We start from the raw sequence: 23,942 nt of genomic DNA on the forward strand, positions 1-23,942 counted from the left end.
CCACAATGGAAACAAGGTCTTGTGGCTTTTTAGTGTTATCCTTTTAGCATGATTGTATAACACCTGTATACTTTTGTTTTGTTGCAAACTGCTAAGTATTCAATCAATAAATCAAAATACAGGACTTGGTCCTATAGATATTATTGCAATATTACATTATGATATTATGAATCATTTTGTCAAATAAAAGACACTAGGCTTATACTATGCATGCATATAAAGACAAGACATTTCCATTAAAGTATATTTTTACAGAAAAACTGTGTGTGTGTGGACAGTGGAGGGGGGGTGGGGTTTATATTGGCAATTAAGCTAGAAGTATAGAATACTTTTTATGCTCTTTTATCATGGCGGTTTCGAAGCAGGGTTTTAAAAGAGCTTGACGTTTTTGATGACATGGGAGTGTAGGGCATTGCACATTAAGGTGGCATAGGCTAAATAGTCCATAGACTCATGCTTTCTCGTGGCACTATAGCCTATACACCGTGTTCTCTCTCTGCATTCTATTCATATGATTATTTTACCTCGTTTACGACACACATCAATGAGGTCAACTGGTAGTGGTCCTACCCCCCCCCCCCCCCCCATGAGACTTACAAATCCCAAATGTTTGTAAACAAATCCCAAATGTTTATAAACAAATCCCAAAATGTTCATAAACAAATCACAAATGTTTATAAACAAATCCCAAATGTTTATAAACAAATCCCAAATGTTTATAAACAAATCACAAATGTTTATAAACAAATCACAAATGTTTATAAACAAATACCAAAATGTTTATAAACAAATCCCAAATCCCATGAGACTTGGTCCTACCCCCCCGACCATGAGACTTACCACAGGTCAACTGATAGTGGTCCTACCCCCCCCCATGAGACTTACAAATCCCAAATGTTTATAAACAAATCCCAAATGTTTATAAACAAATCACAAATGTTTATAAACAAATCACAAATGTTTATAAACAAATCCCAAAATGTTTATAAACAAATCTTGACTTGGTCCTACCCCCCCGACCATGCGCAGCGCAACGCACGCAGCGGGTCCCGTACGTGAGTCACTACCTTGGTTTAAGCACCAAGGACAGCTCCCCTTCTTGACCCCCCCCCCCTCCCCCCCAGTATCCTCATGACACACAACCACATAATGGTGAGACTATATTATTGGCTTCAAGAGTTCAAGGACCGTGAAGCTATATTAGCCTCCGGACCGGCACCATGGGGGGTTCCACTTCCACTCAACTCCACTTCAGTTCCGCAGCTATAAACTGCACTTAACACTTTAAACTGCTAATGAGGCTAATTCATAATTAATTAACAATATGCGTGTGACCTCGTCATCAAACCAGGAAGTTATGCGGGAACAGGTATAACTGAGTGCCAAAAAACTATAGTTCCAGCCAGTGTTGTTTTTGGCAGCAAATTTTGATTTTAGTTTTAGTCATTTAGTCTCTTGAATATAGTTTTAATTTAGTTTTAGTCACATTTCAGTCACCCATGGAATGTTTTTGTGTCGAGTCTAGTTTTAGCCGACGAAATGTCATAAGATTTTAGTCGACTAAATCTACAGTTGATTCAGTCGACTAAAATGTGTTTTGGTGGACCTTGATGCAGTCGTATAATGACAGATTTTGCTGAAAATAGCAGATCTATCGGCTATTTTCAGATCGGCTATTTTCAGCATGCATGCTGAAAATAGCCGATCTGAAAATAGACCACTATAGTCCCTTCCTAACATTTGAGTCTATAGTTTTTATTTGTTGACGAAATTGTCAATATATTTAGTCTTAGTTTTAGTCGACGAAAACAACACTGGTTCCAGCTATAACTGCACTTAATAAATCACATTAACTGCCAATGAGGTTAATTAATAATTAATTAACAATAGTAGGCTACCATTTTGAGGTACTTTACTGGAGTATTTCCAATTTCCAATACTATTATTTCTATATACTCCATATACGTCTCAGATCCAATTATATTACTGCACTTCTTCTACTTATTTGACAGCTTTAGTTATATTTGCAGATTTGGATTACAAAACACACATTATACCCACGTGACTTCAATACATTTCGGCCATCTGAAAATAGCCCGAAACACATGAAGCTCACAATGGCCCTACTGTATATGCCACACATTGTGAGCTTGTAGATCTGATATTTTCAGAAAATGTATTTTTTTTTTAAAATAAAGGTTTTATGTATAGGCCTATACTTTCTACATTTGGTAGCCTACTTTAATTACCTTTTGATACCACTATACTATTACTTTTGTCTTTTACTAAATTTTGAATTCATTTACTTGAGTGTTTCTATATTGCAGTATTAATATACTTTTACACAACATGTGAGTATACACTACAATACATTTCCACCAAATAGCATCAAAATCAGTTTAGGTTTCGGTCAGGTCAGTTCGGTCAGTTTTTAGTCAGGTCATTCGAAAATAGCCGATCTACAAGCTCATACTGCAATGCATGTGTTGCACTTGCATCGCAAGGCGTTGTGCATGAACGAACTTGTTGTTCTGCTATTTTTGAAACATTTTGGAAAATCTATTTAAAACCTTTAAAAAATATTTTTAGCATAAATCCTCTTCTATGCGGGGGTTATAGAAGGGGCACAAAATATTTTCATACTATTGGTATATAGTCCGTGGTCAAATATAGGCCTATATAATGATGAATTGAATAGGCCTAATACAGGACCACAACGGTAACAAGCTATCCTTTTAGTATAATTATTGTATTGCCGGACATCTGCACGTGCCATTTGCAAACTGTGGCTATAATACAGTAAACGGTTATTCAATCAATCTGAAGCTGCATTTCTCGACATGAAAATATGTTTCATAACCACCAGGCCTTCTTGCATCTTTTACTGTAACAGGTAGGGTAGCGGCTACAACCACCAGCATGCATGCGTGTGTGTGTGTCTATGCGTGTGTGTGTGTGTATGCGTGTGCATGGCCTGCACGCGCGTGCGTGTATGTACAAGAATAAGAGCCATGCACATGCCGGGAGGAGAGGGAGAGGGAGGGAGGGAGGGGGGGGGGGTGTTTCGTGTTTGGGGCCATTATATTTACAAGAAGTGAGGCTGATGAGGCAACCACACGCACACACACACACACACACACACACAGAGCATAGACGCCGCAGTGGGCGGAGCCTCGGCTACAGATGCCGCATTTTTCTGAATGAAATTTACTCCAAAGGAGTTGTGCCCGGCCCCACGCCCCCACCCTACTCACCGAACACACCGCGCAGCGGAGCACCTCATTGGTCGAGCCCACCCTCCCGACGTCACGACCGAGGCATCTCGGTCTGTACTATAGGTGTCAGCGGCCGGGCTCCGGAGATCCATTCTGACTGCAACCCGGAGAAGAGAAGAGAGGAGAGGGGTTACACAGCCCTATACCTACAGCCGGCTATAAGCTTTGATTTGATGCAACTTCTTCTGAATGGGCACAGCACATGTAGCATCTATATGCTATTATACGGAGATCAATTACAAGAGCCAGGATTTTATAATAGCAAGAAGAAAAGTCTCACGGTGACCCCCGCGGTGAATAATTGCCTATAATAGGCATCAACGCGTCTGTCTCCAGTCCACCGTCGCTTAATTGGCTCGGATGATTAATTATAGGCTGTATAAGTTGTGCTGATTTTTATATCGGAATAAAGGAAGTCTTTTTTTGAGGCTGCATCGATCGAGGGATAAGACACAAAAGGAAAACCGGCGATTATTGCATAAGGTAAGCAGCATGCAATGCAATGCATGTGCATCCGTCTCATTCATTCATATTATAGCCTATACGCATGTATCGATTCTGATGTCAGAATCGATACATGCATCTACGAGGGAGAGTCTACACTCTTATAGGCTATACATTCATATCTCTCTAACTCTCTCTCTCTCTCTCTCTCTCTCTCTCTCTCTCTCTCTCTCTCTCTCTGTAGCCTATATACTTGGATTCACAGATGTATGGCTATGTATATTTGAGGATTTGGATATGTGCAAGATGTGCAATTAAAAATACATGAAACATTTATATGATTAGTGTTGAATTTGATCCCATGCTATATATAGTGCGTGGTCGTGATGTGCATCTTTGGGAGTTTGGGACATCCATCCATCCATCCATCCACAATGTTCTTTCTCCGTTGTAGCGGAACCTGCATGCAATATTCTATATTATACAACATGCAGTGCATGCGTGCGGCGTGCCCTCTCTCACGCACGGCCCGGCACGGCACGGGTATACACGCACGGCCCGGCACGGCACGGGTATACACGCACGCGGCCGGCGGCTCGGGGTATACCCTACCCCGCCTCATGCATGCGCGGATGGCATGGAATACATAATGCGTTTTTTATTTTAACATTTATTGAACCGCTTTTAAGCGTTATACACAGACAGTAGGTACACTAGCCAATATACTGTCTACAACTGCCTGCACCATTTTGCACGTTTCACTGGAAAACGCACGGAACAACCGGTTGTTATTTATTATGACGACGAATGGAATTCATTCATCCATTCATTCATTGACTAGTCTGGTGGTCGTGCGTCGGCGGGCAGCGTGAACACGAGGCTCACCTCACGCTGACACAAAGAAGACATGCAGGGCGTCAGTCAGTGTGATACGAGGCAGACAGACAGACAGACAGACGCAAAACAAAGACATTATTACAATTCTTGCGAATCCAGTACTAAAAAGGAAATACATACTATATATAAAGTCAGTGCAGACAGACAGTGGTTCTCAAGTTATCAGTGGTTTTATACGTCAAAAGACGGGCCATAACTCCTGAGAGTGTATAATATAATGGAACCAAATGGACCCCTAAGGTTCCTACAGAGTCTCAGAGATATGGGCTACACAGACTTACTGTATATAAAGGGTCCATTTGGAACACCACCAGCCCCGCCCCCCTAGCTCCTCAAGGATCCCTGCAGGGGGCTGGGGGGGGACCCCCCCTGGACCCCCCCATGGGGGCCCCTCCCTGGAACCCCCCCATGGGGGACCCCTCCCTGGGGGCCCCTGGATCGGACCCCCCCCATATACGCACTTTAACTGTATTGTAATATATATATATATATATATATATATATATATATATATAATATATATACGTCTGCCGTATAGACTAAAAGGTTGTTTAAACAAATAAGACAACATGTGTGAAGTTCCTTATACACTTACCCGGTCTTATTTTGTGCTCTCATGCTGTAGAGAGAGAGAGGGAGAGAGAGAGAGAGGGAGGGAGAGAGAGAGGGAGGGAGAGAGAGAGAGAGAGGGAGGGAGAGAGAGAGAGGGAGAGAGAGGGAGAGAGAGAGCACGTATAAGTCTTGTAGAAATACAGAGGATGAAATGAAACAAAGGAAGGGATGCTTAGCCTATTATATTCACCTCCTATTGGATAGGATACATATTGGAGGCTTCATGCAAAGGCCCCAAAACTATGTTGTTAGATAGCATGTTACGTGTAGACTGTAGAGTAGACATCCTATAGTGTTTATTTATAGTTTCAACTACAGGGATGTCCCTTTTGACGCTTCCGATCCGAACCCGATACCTCCATTCCGGTGTCAGCCGATACCGAATACAGATACGATACCAGTGTCGTGATCTCATGTCGTGTTTATAGCTATCTATCTGGTATCTATCAGACTCACTCCTCACTCAAATGTGCACTAGCAGTTTGGGCAACTCCAAAGGAAACTCCATATGTCCTCCAAACATCTTATTTACCTGCCATAGTGTCGACCCCTTACCCCTGTGTGGGATCGGTGGTTAGACTGGCATATTCACCGATACCGATATGACACGATAAATGACAAATAAGGGCCGATACATCTCTAGTTTCAACGTAGGGATATTCTACAGTCTATATACCGTTAGATTAGAGCGATGATAGTTCTTGGTTTACTTTATGATCCTAGATGACTAAATGTATTGCTATGCATTTGATGTGTTGTTCAGGCTTACTGTAAAGTATAAAGGCCTATTATTCATATAGTCCAATTCTCGGTGAAAACGGTGGTCACCTCATCACCGAAAAATGGACGACGAATATATAGGCCTCAAGTCACTCTGAATGAATATATAGGCCTTAAGTCACTCTGAATGAATATATAGGCCTTAAGTCACTCTGAATGAATATATAGGCCTTAAGTCTGAATGAAGGAAATGTAAGAAAATTTCTCGAGCGATTCTAACGGCAGCGAATCTGTCTCGTCACAGGTCAAAAGGTCAAAAGGTCGCCGTGGTCATCATGATCCTCAACATCTCCGAGCTGGAGTCGTCGTGGGACGACCTGTCGTCGTCCGGGGGCTCCGCCTCCTCCTCCATCCTATTCGTGGAGCTGCCGGGGTCCCTACGACCCCCCTACGAGGCCCCGCCTCCTCCTCCTCCCTCCCCCTACGAGGTCCCGCCCCTCAGCCTGTGGGGCGTGCTGCTGTGCGCGTCGGGCACGCTCATCGTGGCCGAGAACGCCGTGGTGCTCACCACCATCCTGGCCACGCCCTCTCTGCGGGCGCCCGTGTTCCTGCTGCTCGCCTCGCTGGGCGCCGCCGACCTGCTGGCCGGCGTGGCCCTGCTGCTGCACTTCCTCTTCCTGTTCTGCGTGGAGCCCAGCGATTGGTCGGAGCTGATCACGTCGGGCCTGCTGGTCACCTCGCTCACCGCCTCCATCTGCAGGTCAGAAAGAGTTACGATAAATTATTATGCCCCGTAGTTTTAATTATAGTTTTCACAGCGGGTTTGCTAGTTTTTTTGGGGGGGGGTCGTTATATTTCGGTGAGTTTTAGTTTTTATTAGTTTTAGGTTTTTCTTTTCATAGTTTGGGTTATTTGTCACATGCAGGATTCATAAAGGTCAGACTATAAGACGGTCTATTGTGAAATATTACAAACTCAACAAAAGATACCATTTAAAAAAATATATATATTCACTTACTAAAACTAAGGGCATTTTGCATTAACTTTAAATTATCTTTGTAAACACAATACAATTTCAGTTAGTTATAAAACAAAAAATATTATAGTTTGTGTTTAGTTCAGTACACGATTCTATTCCATTTGTAGTTTCCGTTCTAACTATAACTAACCTTAGCGTTCTCCTCCTCCCTCCATCCAGCCTGATGGGCGTGGCCCTGGACCGCTACCTGTCGCTCAGCCACGCCCTCACCTACGGCTCCGGCCAGTCGCGGCGCCGCGCGCTCGCCCTGCTGGCGCTGACGTGGGCGGCGGCCGGCGCCCTGGGGGCGGGGCCCGCGCTGGGCTGGCACTGCCTGGGCGACGCCCCGTCCTGCTCCGTGGCGCGGCCGCTGACGCGCACCTACCTGTCGCTGCTGTGCGGCGGCTTCCTGGTGGTGGTGGCCGTCACGCTGCAGCTCTACGCGGGCATCTGCCGCGTGGCGCGGCGCCACGCGCACGCCATCGCCACCCAGAGGCACTTCCTGCCCGCCAAGCCGCCGTCGTCGTCGTCGACGTCGTACGGCGGGAAACACGGACACGGACACGGTAAGGAGCGGACTGTGACCGAATGTTTTCGTCGACTACCTTTAAATGTTTACGTTTACGTTTACCTTTACGTTTTCGTCGACTACCTTTAAATGTTTTCGTAGACTACCGTTTTTTTCACTGACGAAAACTACATGAAAACTAAAGCCATGACGACTAAAAACATGAATGCTGGAAATAGCAGATCTAAACAAGCTCACACGTTGTGAGCTTGCCATTTTCACTATAGTTTGGGTCCCCGGGCAAACGTCTCTTTTGGGTCACGGGGCTAAATATATCGTGATATTATATTGTTAACTCTTTTTTCTCTTTAGTTTCAGTGGTTGTACGGTTAAGAAAATATGGTGATATTATATTGTTAACTCCGTTTTCTGTTAGCTTCAGTGGTTGTACTGTTAAGAAAATATGGTGATATTATATTGTTGACTCCGTTTTCTGTTAGCTTCAGTGGTTGTACTGTTAAGAAAATATGGTGATATTATATTGTTAACTCCGTTTTCTGTTAGCTTCAGTGGTTGTACTGTTAAGAAAACTGTGTTAAGTAACCCTATAAAAACAACTGTAAAAACATATCCGTGACGTTCTATATATTATTTCCTTCCAGGACACAGACATGGCCGCCACCACCACCCCGCCCCCGGCCGGGGCTTCTCGCGCCTGGTGGTGGTGCTGGGCGTGTTCGTGGGCTGCTGGACGCCGTTCTCGCTGTGGGGCCTGCTGGGCGACGCCTCCTCGCCGCCGCTCTACACCTACGCCACGCTGGTGCTGCCCGCGGCGGGCAGCTCGCTGCTCAACCCGCTGCTCTACAGCCTGCGCAACAAGGACATCCGCAAGGTGCTGCTGACGGCGTGCTGCCCGCACCGCTGCGTCCGCGACAGCCTCAACAACATGCACCGCCCCGTGGACGTGTAGAGGAGAGGCGACGCCATACCGCCGTTCTGTTGGATGACGTACGTCGCACACGGGCACAACGTGGACACGACGCACCGGCCCGTTGGATGTGGATAGAGGAGGGTGCTGCCCTTCCGTCCACCACTCCATCCATCCATCTTCAATCGACCTACCTGGAGTCGGGTCGCGGCGGGTGGGGGCAGGCTGGGGGCAACAGCTCCAGCAGTGAGCTATAATAAGTCCAGACTTTCCCCTCCTCTCCAGAACCTCCAGAGGCGTTCCAAACAAAGGCCAGTTTGGAGATACAATCCCTCCATCTGATCCTTTGGTCCGCCCTGGCGGGGGGCGGGGGGGGTCGTCTCCTTCCGAGCGGGGACGTGCAACGAGAACCACCGACTAGGGAGACTCTAGGGGCATCTGATACTAGATGCCCCCGAACCAACCACCACCTAGGGAGACTCTCCGGGGGCATCCTGATACTAGATGCCCCCGAACCAACCAGCGAGGCTGGCTCCTTTCCGAGCTGCCCACACACTGCTGCTGCTAAAAACACTACATCACCACCATGCTATGGACGTGTTGGCCAGATGCCCGTACCGTAGCATAACAGGAACATCATCACCCTGTCCTGTGGATGTGTAGTTAGTAGACACTGACTGACTGGACTGCCAACTCCCACGCTCCCAATCACCCACCAACCCACCGAGCGACCCCTGAACCCCAACAATACCAGACATATCACCCACCAACACACCGAGCCACCCCTGAACCCCAACAATACCAGACATATCACCCACCAACACACCGAGCCACCCCTGAACCCCAACGATACCAGACATATCACCCATCAAGCAACCCCTGAACCCAAACGATACCAGACATATCACCCATCAAGCAACCCCTGAACCCAAACGATACCAGACATATCACCCATCAAGCAACCCCTGAACCCAAACGATACCAGACATATCACCCACCAAGCAACCCCTGAACCCAAACGATACCAGACATATCACCCCACCAACCCACCAAGCAACCCCTGAACCCAAACAATACCAGACATATCACCCACCAACCCACCAAGCAACCCCTGAACGCAAACATATCATCCACCTTGAATATGCAGGATTACTACTGTACGTACACATATACAGAGCTACAAAGACTGCCAAATGGAGCCACAAGTTCAGCACGCGCGCACACACACACACACACACACACACACACACACACACACACACACACACACACGTTTGTATGACTAAAACCCTAAAAGCGAGAAATGGACAATAGACAATCTAAAAGCGCTGCTATTTCTGGTATACAACAACACCAGCCTGAAACTCGGGCATAACTGATGAAAGCTTAACTTCATAAAATAAAATAAAATAAACGATTATTATTTTTTTAATCCTGTGAGGACTATAGGAGAATTGGTCCTTGCTAATAATTATTGTCTATTTCTCAACTTCTACTATACTTGTGGGGACATTTGGCCCTCACACAAGTGTCTCTCTTGCTCACACACACACACACACACACACACACACACACACACACACACACACACACACACACACACACACACACACACACACACACACACACACACACACACACACACACACACACACACACACACACACACACGCACACGCACACGCACACGCACACGCACACGCACACGCACACGCACACCTATCTCTATCTCTGCTGTGATGGAATCTTAACTGCATATCTGAAAGCAATCAGAATGTCCTGTACTGTCCTGTACCGTACTGGACTGTACTGTACTGTACTGGACTGTACTGTACTGTAGTCCTTCTGGGCCGGTAGCCAGCCACCCACCCGTGGAATGAACGGCCGCGGCGGGCGCTATCTATATCTATCTATTGCAACAGAGAGACTGAATGTACTGTAATGTTTCTACTTGTGCCTCATCATCACTATACTCTGACAATTGTAACGTCCGTCCGTCCGTCCGTCTGTCCGTCGGATCTAACCGGATATACCAAGGATCCCACAGCACTGGAAGCGGAGGGTCCATTTGGTTAGTGGAGTCCTCTAAGCAGATCGAGGGTCCATTTGGTTAGTGGAGTCCTCTAAGAAACAAACGAACGTCTGCATGAGATTGCACTCCGAAGAAAGAGAGAGAGAGAGACAGAGAGAAGTTAGTTGGGACTGAAACGTAACCTGAGCCGTTTTTGCACTTTAAAACAATATATATATATATAAAAGACAAGAAGAAAAACTGACTATTATGGGTTTTAATTTATGGAAGCCGAGGAGGAGGAACCTTTAGATGGACGTTCATCACGTTGGTCCTCTAGAACTTTGTTTAAAATGTTATTTCAAGGACTCTTGAGAGAAACGGAACCAAATAAATGGGGACCCTGGCGGTAAGGGTCCGTTTGGTTCCGTTTTGTACAAGTCTCAAGGTGTTAAAGACTTGCGTATAAGGAAGGGGGTCCCGTTGGGAATGGGAACCCCCAAGGAGTCCTGAAGAGGAACCACTGGACTATCATTGTTGTAATATCAATCTGTCGATCCAAAGGCCAATCGTTTTGATTTACTTGAATGCCTCTTAAAAAAGTAAGAAGAAAAAAAAGAAAGACTTGAGTTCTCTAGAGAGACGTCTCGGGAGATATTCTATTTTTTGCACATGCTGTGACAAGCTAAGGCACTTTGATTCTGACCATAAATATAACATGTTCATGTTGCACAACCTTTTTTGAAAAACCGACTGAATGTTTTATAGTGATTATATGAATAATAAATGGTTCTTTTTTTTCTACCGAATGATGCCAGCACTCTCTGTCTCTCTCTCTGTGTGTTTTTCCTTCTCTCTCTCTCTCTCTCTCTCTCTCTCTCTCTGACACTTTAAATCAATTAACCACAGAGTGTTCCCTGCTGCAGTTTCTTGTACGTTTAAATTATTTGGTGGTTTATGAAAGACGCTCGGAGTCGGAACGTCATCGCTATCTATCGGTCCCCATAGCCACCACGTCCCTTATTTTAACCCATCTAGACCAGAGTTAAAAAAACATTCACTTTGAAAGATTATATTATATTCAAAGATTTGCGCCACATTTTTTACGATTTTTCAAAAATAGCAGACCTACAAGCTTGTAGTGCGCCAGCTTGTAGATCTGCTATTTTTCAAAAGCTAAAAATTATAGGGGCCTGGACAGGAGTCAACCCACAGAGCCTATAGTCCTTCCACACGCCAGAATGGTACCTCCCAGTCCCGGCAGAGTAGTTCAGGAGGAACGGATTGTGTGGCCCTGGTTTTTCCCTAATGGGACTTAACTGGGACGTAAGTCGGGACTTGATCAGGCTGGGTTGCCTGAGTGAGGGGTATGAATGATGTTGGGAGACCCGAAACCCCGATGACCTTGGGATACATCACTGAGGATACGTCCCAGGTGCATCCATGTATGTATGTATTTTGTTATAGCTAAATTATAACATAATGTTTAAAACACCAAAAGTGGTAAAGGAACCCCATTTGGCAGGAACCCCTTTTGATGTTTTAACATTGTTATACTTTAGCTATTGAAAAATGGCTAAATCTACAATGCTACATAGCTATTTATTTTTAATCGTGAAAATCTGGCGGAAATCTTTCCGAGTGAACGTTTTAAACTCATATTTGCTTCTGGGGGGGGGGGGGGTATATTTTCCAGATGGGGGGGTCGGCGGGCCAAATACACATAATTCTGGGGGTCCTTGACATGGAATATTGATCACCACTGATACAGAAACCAGGTCTAAATGGGTTAAATCTATGTTATTGTCTTGGGACGAAGAGGAGGAGGAGGAGAAGAGAACAGTTATGCAAGGCAGATGTCTCTCGCTCAAATGGTTTCAATCATTTTCACAGTTCACTTCTACTCCTGCACAGTAGCCTATAATATATGTATATACATATATATGAAAAAAGATAGATAAGATTAGTTTTATATGGAGGTGTCTACCAGACAACGAAGATATACTGATATATAAATATATATATTTTGACTTTATAACAACTTAATTTGAACAAAGCTAGATAAAAAAAAAAAAAAAAGGTCAAATCAATTTCATATCATACGTGTATACGGCTTGAAGCTCACGCACAAGCATCTTGATTTTGTGTACAATTATCTTTCGATATAAAACGCCACAAATAAATAATTTGCTCATTTGGCCAGCTAAAATCAACTGTTCAGTCACCAAAATATAAAATAAAAATAAGAATAAATACTTCATGGATTCCAGAACGTTAAAGGAATGCATTTGTCAAGGTTTGGACAACTGACAGACTTTTAGTTTTATACAAAACAAAAATGTTCCCTCTTGGGGGGGTGCACTGCACAGCACAGCAATCTCAGATTGCCAGCGTGGAGCCCAGGGCACAGCTTTAATAGCCCATTTTGGGGCGGGAACCCCTTTTGGTGGTGTTATAGCATCATGTAATGCTCTATAGCTATTGAAAAATAGCAGTACAAGTCCCGTAGCAAGTCCCGTAGCAATACAAGCTCATAGCGCGCCACCGAGTGGCCGCTATGAGCTTGTAGATCTGCTATTTTTGAAGATTCTTTGAAGAAAAGTGACATGAAAGTGTTTGAGAACGACTGATGTAGAAAAACATGGGTTTTTTCAAGAAAACAGTCTTTTTTAGATTTAGAAGACATTTCTAGAATCGTTCCCGCAGGTCAAAATGGGTTAGACAGCAGGTATACTATGGCAGGTTGTGCCAGCCAGGCCAGCATGCTTCTTCTGGGCACCAGGGGGCAACGGGGGGGCGGGCACCAGGGGGCAACGGGGGGGGGGGGGGGGGGGGGGCACCAGGGGGCATCTGGCGGGCACATTCCAGAGGGACCAACATAACACGGTCTGCAGAACAGAACAGAACTGAGCCACAGGGCCAGCAGCCGCACGTGTGTCTGTCACAATGCTGTTTCTGGCAGTTAAATTTATATTTTAGTCATAGTCTTTGGACTGAAACTTCATTTAGTTTTAGTCACATTTTAGTCACCTGGAATGTCTTAGTGTTAGTCTAGTTTTAGTCGACTAAATCCTCTGCAGTTGATTTAGTCAACTAAAATGTATTTTGGCGGGTCACTTAATTGCTGAAAATAGCCGATCTACAAGCTCACAACGCGAATATCATAGCAAAAGTTAATTTTCTTCTGTAATGTATAATTGAAAAAGTTAAAGTTTAGTATATTTAAAACCTTAAAAAAAAAATCTTGATGATTTTGACATGGAAAAAGAACCACCGATCATCCGCTGAAAAAACGTAAGAGAGGTGCTGGAGCCACAAAGGGAACATGAGAAAAAATTAAGGGACGTTCCGCACAACTCAGATCTGTTGCACAATCAATGTATTTCGGTCTAGTGACCTTCTCCAGGCATGCCTGAAGAAGGTCAGCTCATGACATACAGCTCATGAAAATAAAAAGATTCTATCTCAAAACATTACAACGAGACCACTTAAACGTTATTTATTTTTAACGGCGAAATGTCGACCATCTCCAGTGTGAAGTTTTCACTGTCGGTGATAATTTGAGGTGCCATGATGAGTCATGACATAATTACGCTGGTGTTGGTCCACTGCCTGCGTTTGATCAGGTCCAGAGTCAACACAGCCATCTCTCAGGATGTTTTACAGCACTTTGTGCTTCAGTATTTATGGAGACGCCGTTGACCTTTCTAGCTCGATCTGGCAACCGGCCCACAGCGCCAAAACTGAACTGACCAACTGCGCTTAACTGACCAGTCTACTGTCCTTACCTGAACCCCACAGAGAATCTTAACTGACCACCAGTCTACAGACCTCACCTGAACCCCACAGAGAATCTTAACTGACCACCAGTCTACAGACCTCACCTGAACCCCACAGAGAATCTTAACTGACCACCAGTCTACTGTCCTCCCCTGAACCCCACAGAGAATCTTAACTGACCACCAGTCTACTGTCCTCACCTGAACCCCACAGAGAATCTATAACTGACCACCAGTCTACTGGCCTCCCCTGAACCCCACAGAGAATCTTAACTGACCACCAGTCTACTGGCCTCCCCTGAACCCCACAGAGAATCTTAACTGACCACCAGTCTACTGTCCTCCCCTGAACCCCACAGAGAATCTTAACTGACCACCAGTCTACTGGCCTCCCCTGAACCCCACAGAGAATCTATAACTGACCACCAGTCTACTGGCCTCACCTGAACCCCACAGAGAATCTTAACTGACCACCAGTCTACTGTCCTCCCCTGAACCCCACAGAGAATCTTAACTGACCACCAGTCTACTGGCCTCCCCTGAACCCCACAGAGAATCTATAACTGACCACCAGTCTACTGGCCTCACCTGAACCCCACAGAGAATCTATAACTGACCACCAGTCTACTGGCCTCACCTGAACCCCACAGAGAATCTATAACTGACCACCAGTCTACTGACCTCACCTGAACCCCACAGAGAATCTATAACTGACCACCAGTCTACTGACCTCACCTGAACCCCACAGAGAATCTATAACTGACCACCAGTCTACTGACCTCACCTGAACCCCACAGAGAATCTATAACTGACCACCAGTCTACTGGCCTCACCTGAACCCCACAGAGAATCTATAACTGACCACCAGTCTACTGGCCTCCCCTGAACCCCACAGAGAATCTATAACTGACCACCAGTCTACTGGCCTCACCTGAACCCCACAGAGAATCTATAACTGACCACCAGTCTACTGGCCTCCCCTGAACCCCACAGAGAATCTTAAGAGGAAGGTGTGAGACACAAGCCCTCAACAACAACAAATACAATGTTGTTTTCGTCGACTAAAACTATATGACGAAAGATGTTCGTCGACTACCTGTTTTCACTGACGAAAACTAAATGGAAACTAAATGAAAAGTAAGCTATGATGACTAAAACTAAGACTAAATATATTGACAATCTTGTCGAAAAATAGAAACTAGACTAAAATGTTAGGAAGGGACTAGTGGACAAGAGATCCAGTATAAGTCATTTTACACTTTGTTGCATGCTGAAAATAGCCGATCTACAAGCTCACAACGCCTCGCAGCGCGAGTGAGTTTGTAGATCGGCTATTTTCAGCAAGTATAACATCAGTCATTACGATGGCATCAAGACCCGCTGTCGCCGAAATACATTTTAGTCGACTAAATCAACTGTAGATTCAGTTGACTAAAATGAAGATGATGATATGATATTTAGACGACTAGAACTAGACTAACACATTCCAGGTGACAGGGTCCGTGTGGTTCCATTTGTACCCTCTCAGAAATTACAGACCCATCAGGGTCCATTTGGTTCCATACTATCATTTACCTGCAGGGGACCCCCTGGAACTCCCTCAAGGACCCCCGGACCACACTTTGAGAAACCACTGCATTGGGGCCACTCGTATTTCACATAATGCTAAACATGTTTTTATCAAACCGTTTCCAGGCCTGGATAAAAAAAAAGTGTTTTTTTGAATATCAAAATATTTCCAGGAATTCCACGAACGTGGAACAACAAACGGCTGGTCTGAACATAGCTACGAATATACAAAAAGGTCAGAGGTTAACCCATTCTGAACGGGAACCCATTTTGGTGCTAGCATCATGTTATGCTTTAGCTATTGAAAAATAGCAGATCTACAAGCTCATAGCGCGCCACCGAGTGGCGCGCTACGAGCTTGTAGGTCTGCTATTTTTGACAAATCGAAGAACGACTGACATTTTTAGAATCTGATCTCAGGTCAGAATGGGTTAATCAGACCAGTGTGTGTCCAGTGGAAACCTCGTATGAATCTGATCTCAGGTCAGAATGGGTTAAAATAGGGTGCATTTTGCATCCCAGAACGCAGTTTATAGTTAAGGGACGCAATAAAACAAGGACCTCTGCATCCACGGGATGCACTACTGTACTACTGAACTGTTTTTTATTCTAGTTTATTTTTGCTAGCTTTAGTTATAATAATAATTTCTTCTTCTGCTTTCTACATGAATATAACCACATTATAACCATATGAAATGAAATAGTTAAATGCTGCAATTTGTTTAAAAAAAATGGCAAAATATGACTCCTAACGTCGTTGAAGTGGGACTCATAAAATGTCCCTGGGACTCGTTCTAAAAGACCATCCCTGCATCCTGGGACTCATTACACTGAAAACCTATTTACATCACTGAAAGGTCTATAATATGACGTGTATGAAGGTCAATTTCATAGTGTCGTATAAGCTCATATACAGACAGCATCCTGATTTTCGTATAATTGAGTATTTAGCATTTTTGATATAAAAACGGCAGAAATAATCTGCTCATTTTGCCAGCTAAATCAACAGTTGGTGAGTCACCTAGAAAACCCTGCAATGGATTCAAGAACCTCCATGGAATGTTTGTCTCGAGGTGGATGCCTTGTTGTTACACTTACCCACTCATTTCCTGGACTATTTTGAGATACCGTTACTTTCTTCAGCGCACACGCCTACAGTATATGACCTGCGAGAGCACGTAAAAAAATAATAATCGATAAACAGAACAAGATTCATACACACATTAGACATACAGACAGTATCATCACTGACGTATAGAAACCTCAAATGAAATACCCATTTGTCACCCTTGTGTCAATTATCTAATGTGATCAGGATGTACCTACCACGTGGAGAACATGTGAGAGGGTACCTACCCTAGGGGACCCGGGGAGAACCTGCAAACTCCACACAGAAAGGCCAAAACTGTTACTTTTCAGGATTCAAATTCAAGAAAAAGTAGCAGCCACATGATGCGGCCCCCAGCTTCCCCTTAATGCGGCCCCGCATGTTAATATCAGAATTCTGATATAGTATTGATTTCAGCCGTTACAATTCCAAACCCGCTTTAATTCATTCATGACTAGTATTAAATGACTAGTATCAAAATGTTGTCTTTGTGTGTCCAATGCAGTTCATAAAGTTAACTATAACTACCGGTAAATGCCTACACAATCAACATACTGTACATTAGATACGATACAGTAGGAAGGGGGGGGGGGGGGGGGTGAGGAAGAATACACCCGGACCATGTCTGATATAATTCAAATTTTTATTGAAATCATTTAGAAAGTTTAAGGCAGGAGAAAGAAAGAAAAAAAAAGAGAGAAAAAAACAGAACTTTGGCTAATCATGCTGCTTGATTGCATCATCCTCAGCAGAAGCAGAGATTTATATTAAAGCTCAATTAATAATAATAATACTCTTAATAACAACAATCGTACGACATTGTCGCGTCGCCACGCGTTTGTAGATCGGATATACAATCGCCAATCGACTCTACAGGCGGCGGGGTGGGGGGGGTTCATTTGGTTTCAAATCAAAGAACTACGTCATAAAGCGACACCGTCATAAAACCGAGTAAGAATTATGCAATACTTTTTAGTTTAAAAAATAAAAAAAAGGCACTTGAACTAATATATATATATATCTAAACGGCGGTGGTATAATCAGCACTCCCATCTTTCTGTTGCCGACGGCAACGCTTGAATAACACAGGGAGGAAAAGTAGGCTGATCAAACACAGACCGTTGACGTGCGTCAAAATAATAATAATAATCAATAATAATCAATAAGTTCAGCCTGTAGAGACACTTAACTTACACAGAACACACGTACAAAAAGGCACTTAACAAGGAAAAACAGGTGATAAAAGGCAGATTATTCTATAATATAAAAAAAGAGCACAAATGATTTGATTGAAGGTTTGGGGTATTATCTGATCACTTAACCCATTTTGGCCCGGGAAACCCTGTTTGGTGTTAGCATTATGTTATGCTTTAGCTATTGAAAAATAGCAGATCTACAAGCTCATAGCGCGCCACTCGGTGGCGCGCTACGAGCTTGTAGGTCTGCTATTTTTGAAAAATCGAAGAACCACTGACATAGAAACATAGCTTTTTCAGAAAACAGTCAGGATGTAGAAGACATTTTTTAGAATCTGATCTCAGGTCAAAATGGGTTAATATTAATATACACGTGGAACTGGACGCCCCCTATCCCTGGTGTCGTCCAGGGAACCTGGCGCCCCATCGTTTACAAGATTTGTACGTCACTTTTTTTTTGTTGTTGAAAATAGCCGATCTAACAACCTCACGACGCGTTTACATGTCGAGGCGTTGCGAGCGTGTAGATCAGGGGGCCATCATCAGTGGCGTGCACAGACCTTTAAAGAGGGGCAGGTGCTCCAGTGAAAAAAGGGCACCTTGTGCAGCGCGTGTTGGAACCGGCCGGTTGCCTTAATAATAGTGTGAGATTTATAGATTCCGGGGCATAAATAATATATTAGAAGCTTTGTTTTGATCAACAATTGATCAATGTCACCATAGTCCACATTCTGTACACTGTTGTTTTTTTTCCTCCAAAAGGCCACATTGCTGTCCAGAGGGCAAGGGCAGGTGGCTCCCCCTAGTGTCTGTCTGTGCACGCCACTGGGGGCCATTTTCAATATTGTACAGTCATACACACTATAGGATTAAAGTCGTTTTAGACCACTTTGAGGACACCGTACTGGCCTGGCTTTGACCTCAGGAGTCAGGAGGAGGAGCAACCAATATATTAATTCACGCCGTTCTTATGATAATATTTAATTTAGGAGAGGGGGGGGGGAGGCGGGTGTAACAAAGCAGAAAAAGCAGAAAGCAGAAAAAAACCGCAAAACATTTAACAAGAGCCGAGACTGAATTAACCCGTGATGTACCCCGAGACTCGGGCCGAGAGATATTTGAATTTCCGTCCTAAATTCTTTTTAGGAGCATCGTGATTTGGTTTGGGGTTTTTTTTGGGGGGGGGGGGGGGGGGGGATCTTGAGTGACAGCGCCGACGAGGAGTAGCACCACCACCACCACCAGACACACACACACACACACACACACACACACACACACCTCGTATAAAAATCACACGACAAAAGAAAAGAGAAAAAAAAACACATGCGCCGACCTCAAGTCACCTTTCTTCGACAGGCACGCGGCGCGCCGCACGCGTCACCCTGGGAAACGGAAGCGGTTTCCATGACGATCATTTTTTGAGGGGGAAACGTCTCTATTATCGTCGCTGTCGCTGTGGTCGACGACTCGGCGGCGCGGAAACACGTTGTGCGCTTGTATTTAGTTTTTTCTTACGTTTGTAAAGTATAGGGTGTTGATGATGGATGAAAAACACAAGACGCTGTACCAGGTTTCTGCCCGACAGAAAACGCTTTTGTCCTGATTGCATTCATCATCATCATGATCATGGAGTGGATAAGAGACTGTGTGATTTCATTTAAATAATACAAAAAAGAATCTCTCATCTAATACAATCCATTGTGTGTGTGTGTGAGAGAGAGAGAGAGAGAGAGAGAGAGAGAGAGAGAGAGAGATTTGACGTCAGTGTTGCCCGCCCAGTCTCTCTCTCTCTCTTCACGGAGAGAGAGAGAGAGAGTGATGTGACGTCAGTGTTGCCCGCCCCTGTCTCTCTCTCTCTCTTCACGGAGAGAGAGAGAGAGCATAGCTATAAATACTGAGTGCACTTAAGTTAGCATGTTGTACGTTGGGAAGGAGGCCGCCGTGACAACAAGAGGCACTGTAAAGCGTCACCAAGGCGCCGCGAGAATCACCGACACGCGTCAGAATATCTTAAAAAAAGGTTCCCAGAGCTCCGAAATAGAACCGAGCCAGCGTTGCCATGTCTACATTATGATAAGCAGATAGAACCGAGCTGGGGTTGCCATGTCTACATATGATAAGCAGATAGAACCGAGCTGGGGTTGCCATGTCTACATTATGATAAGCAGATAGAACCGAGCCAGCGTTGCCATGTCTACATTATGATAAGCAGATAGAACCGAGCCAGCGTTGCCATGTCTGCATATGATAAGCAGATAGAACCGAGCCAGCGTTGCCCTGTCTACATATGATAAGCAGATAGAACCGAGCCAGCGTTGCCAAGTCTACATTATGATAAGCAGATAGAACCGAGCCAGCGTTGCCAAGTCTACATTATGATAAGCAGATAGAACCGAGCCAGCGTTGCCATGTCTACATTATGATAAGCAGATAGAACCGAGCCAGCGTTGCCATGTCTACATTATGATAAGCAGATAGAACCGAGCCAGCGTTGCCATGTCTACATTATGATAAGCAGATAGAACCGAGCCAGCGTTGCCATGTCTACATTATGATAAGCAGATAGAACCGAGCCAGCGTTGCCATGTCTGCATATGATAAGCAGATAGAACCGAGCCAGCGTTGCCCTGTCTACATATGATAAGCAGATAGAACCGAGCTGGGGTTGCCATGTCTACATTATGATAAGCAGATAGAACCGAGCTGGGGTTGCCATGTCTACATTATGATAAGCAGATAGAACCCAGCTGGGGTTGCCATGTCTACATTATGATAAGCAGATAGAACCGAGCCAGCGTTGCCATGTTTACATTATGATAAGCAGATAGAACCGAGCCAGCGTTGCCATGTCTACATTATGATAAGCAGATAGAACCGAGCCGGCGTTGCCATGTCTACATATGATAAGCAGATAGAACCGAGCTGGGGTTGCCATGTCTACATTATGATAAGCAGATAGAACCGAGCCAGCGTTGCCATGTCTACATATGATAAGCAGATAGAACCGAGCTGACGTTGCCATGTCTACATATGATAAGCAGTGTTGTAAGCAAGGCAGTGCCTTGGATGTTGTAAAACAAACGACAGCGGAAGTTGCGTTGGTTTGTTTTTAGTTTCTAAAGTGTATAGTTGCTTATTTGGGGGGGGGGGTTCTTTACCCTGATTCGTTTAAATCAGTGGTTCTTAAATGTTGTTGCAGAGTTGCAGACCCTCATCTGAAAATATTTCGCACCAGGGATAGGAGACCTCCGTACAAGATGTGTTTATTATTCCAAATATATATAATCTTTAAGGTATTTTGGAAATAACCGTTTCTTCTCTCTCTGGCAACGCTGAACGGAGCTCTGAGAGATGCACGTGTCCTACCGACGCCTCCAGTCTGTCCAGTCAGAAAAGGGGAAATTTCAAATATGAAAAACGTAAAGATATTTTAAAATAGGGCTTCCTTTCTGGGCTTTCGAGGGAGGCGTAGTAGTAGTAGATTCTATGTAGCGTTCGGAAATTGTGCAATAGTCTGGCTACGGCGAGACGAAATATCACAATAAGACGATAATGCCAACAAAAGCACGGCCGCTAAACCAATAATAGCGATGTCGGATGGACGGATCAGGGACTGGCTGGTCATTCCGCTAAAACGTCGAGACACACGGAAAACACAGACATCGCCTCTCGCGTCAATAACCGTACATGAATAGCAGAAAGGAAAAACAAACCGGATAAGAATATCAAGGAAATACACACGCATGCCCGCAAGCCACACACACACAGACACACACGAACACACACACACACACACACACACACAACATACACACAGGCATACACACACGAACACAAACACACACACAGGCAGACACACACCTTTGAACTTCTGCCTCTTTCTTTGATCTTTGGAATTTTTTGGCCTAAAATTGCAAAAACAAAATAAAGAATGCGGACAGGAATGTAATTACTCTCGTATCAAAGAAGAGGAGACCTGAATAAGTGCGCACACACACACACACACACACACACACACACGCACACACACACACACACGCACACGTACGTTTGCATTTACCATACTTGTGAGGATCTTGGGACATTTTAGGACAGCGATTTTATATGAATGCCATCATTTTGCTGTGGGGACATTTGGTCCTCACTAGCAATACACGTGCGCACACTCGCGCACACACACGCGAGCGCACGCACACACACACACACACACACACACACACTGGACCTCTACTCCGTTGGCATTAGAAGATTGGAATGCCGTGATATGGAGGCGACAACATCGCCTGGCAGTTGTGATGATGATGATGATGTAATTGATGATGTCATTGGTGGTGTCGTTGTTCTGGTCGAGGGGGGGCGGAGCATACGAGGAGGAGGCGGAGTCATCACTCGGACCAATCGTCGTCGTCGAACTCGGAGGAGTCGTCCTCGCTGTCGCTGCACTCCACGGCGATGCGGCGGGACAAGATGGCCGCCACATCGGTGCCGAAGTGGTCCCTCTTCTCCTGTTCCCTCTGCTCCTCCACCTTACGCAGGTTCAGACCTGCAGGGGGAGACAGAGACATGTTTAACACTGCTCCTCCACCTTCTCCTGTTCCCTCTGCTCCTCCACCTTACGCAGGTTCAGACCTGTAGGGGGAGACAGAGAGACATGTTTAACACTGCTCCTCCACCTTCTCCTGTTCCCTCTGCTCCTCCACCTTACGCAGGTTCAGACCTGCAGGGGGAGGGGGGGAGAGGGAGGGAGGGAGAGAGATAGAGGGAGAGAGAGAGGGATGGATGGAGAGACAGAGAGAGAGGGACAGAGACACATATGTTTGATTGCGGATTTTAGATGTGTTGCCGAAAATAGGGGTCAATAGGTCATACTCGGGACAGACATACACACAAAGTCAAAGTCATCAGCGCTGGGATTCCTTCAAAATAGAAGCTCAGGGTGCCAGGAAGACATATTTTTGCTTGCTTACCTCGCTAAGAATCCGACAATAATCAGTATGAAAGAATGTTTTAGTAACACTGTCCCTGCTGTTTGACATACAGTACTGCCAACCATGTGAAGAAATCACCTGATTGAGCCTTTTAATTAAACGTAGCAATATGAAATATCCAAGACTATTAAAATTAGGTTGTGTGGAAGATGCTCAACCCGAAGATAGCCGATGTACAAGTGATGGGCTATGTAGACATGCTTCTGGATACACACGTAGACAATATGCTTCCAGATCTACAAGTGATGGGCTATGTAGACATGCTTCTGGATACACACGTAGACAATATGCTTCCAGATCTACAAGTGATGGGCTATGTAGACATGCTTCTGGATACACACGTAGACAATATGCTTCCAGATCTACAAGGAAAAAAGGTGCTTCGTGCTGCAACACGTTGTGAGCTTGTAGATCGGATGTTTTCCGTGCTCACTCACTCACTCACCTCATGCATAAAGTGGCAAAATCAGTTTAACGTTGTTTAGTCCAGACTAAAATTGGCTTTGAAAAGTTCCCTTGAGAAGTTTCAAAAGGATCATTTTTGTTGAACAAACCAACACCTGCACATGTTTGGATATACTAGCCTACAGTATGTTCATGCCTGTATATTTATTATATCGGTTCAGATGGTGTAGATTGTGTATATGGTGTATTTTGCCCTGCTACTAAAAAGTAGGACAGGTGACTTGTTGTATTTATGCATAGGTACTTTAAGGTGTATTATGGATGAACTGGTTGGAATAACGTGTTCCTTCCACGCGCTACGTCCAACCAGGGAAACTCCCCCCTGTCAGGTGTAAAGGAGCAACTTGGACACTCGGGCATGAAGGAAGCATGAGTTCAAGTCCGTTGCTCTCCCCTTGTCCCCCATATATGGAGACTAGGT

General features: G+C 44.8%; 2 protein-coding genes across 2 annotated transcripts in view; one reads left to right on the forward strand and one right to left on the reverse strand.

The window, feature by feature from the left end:
* Window positions 1-6,283: 6,283 nt before the first annotated feature.
* On the forward strand, window positions 6,284-8,444 carry gpr3 (G protein-coupled receptor 3; the record flags this gene model as incomplete). The annotated part of the gene is made up of 3 exons (XM_080787258.1): window positions 6,284-6,708; window positions 7,147-7,503; window positions 8,144-8,444. The coding sequence occupies 3 exons, from the start codon at window positions 6,284-6,286 to the stop codon at window positions 8,442-8,444; spliced, it is 1,083 nt and encodes a 360-aa protein (XP_080643384.1).
* A 9,051-nt stretch (window positions 8,445-17,495) lies between these two features.
* The window catches only part of wasf2 (WASP family member 2), a 31,536-nt gene continuing 25,089 nt past the window's right edge, over window positions 17,496-23,942 (reverse strand). Inside the window, exon 9 of the mRNA XM_080787477.1 lies at window positions 17,496-22,611. Within this exon, the coding sequence (XP_080643603.1) occupies window positions 22,454-22,611 (158 nt within the window). The 3' untranslated portion in view covers window positions 17,496-22,453. The remainder of the gene's footprint in view (window positions 22,612-23,942) is intronic.

The sequence above is a fragment of the Protomyctophum bolini genome (genome assembly GCF_963924005.1).
Source record: "Protomyctophum bolini genome assembly, chromosome: 17".
Taxonomy (NCBI): Eukaryota; Metazoa; Chordata; class Actinopteri; order Myctophiformes; family Myctophidae; genus Protomyctophum; species Protomyctophum bolini.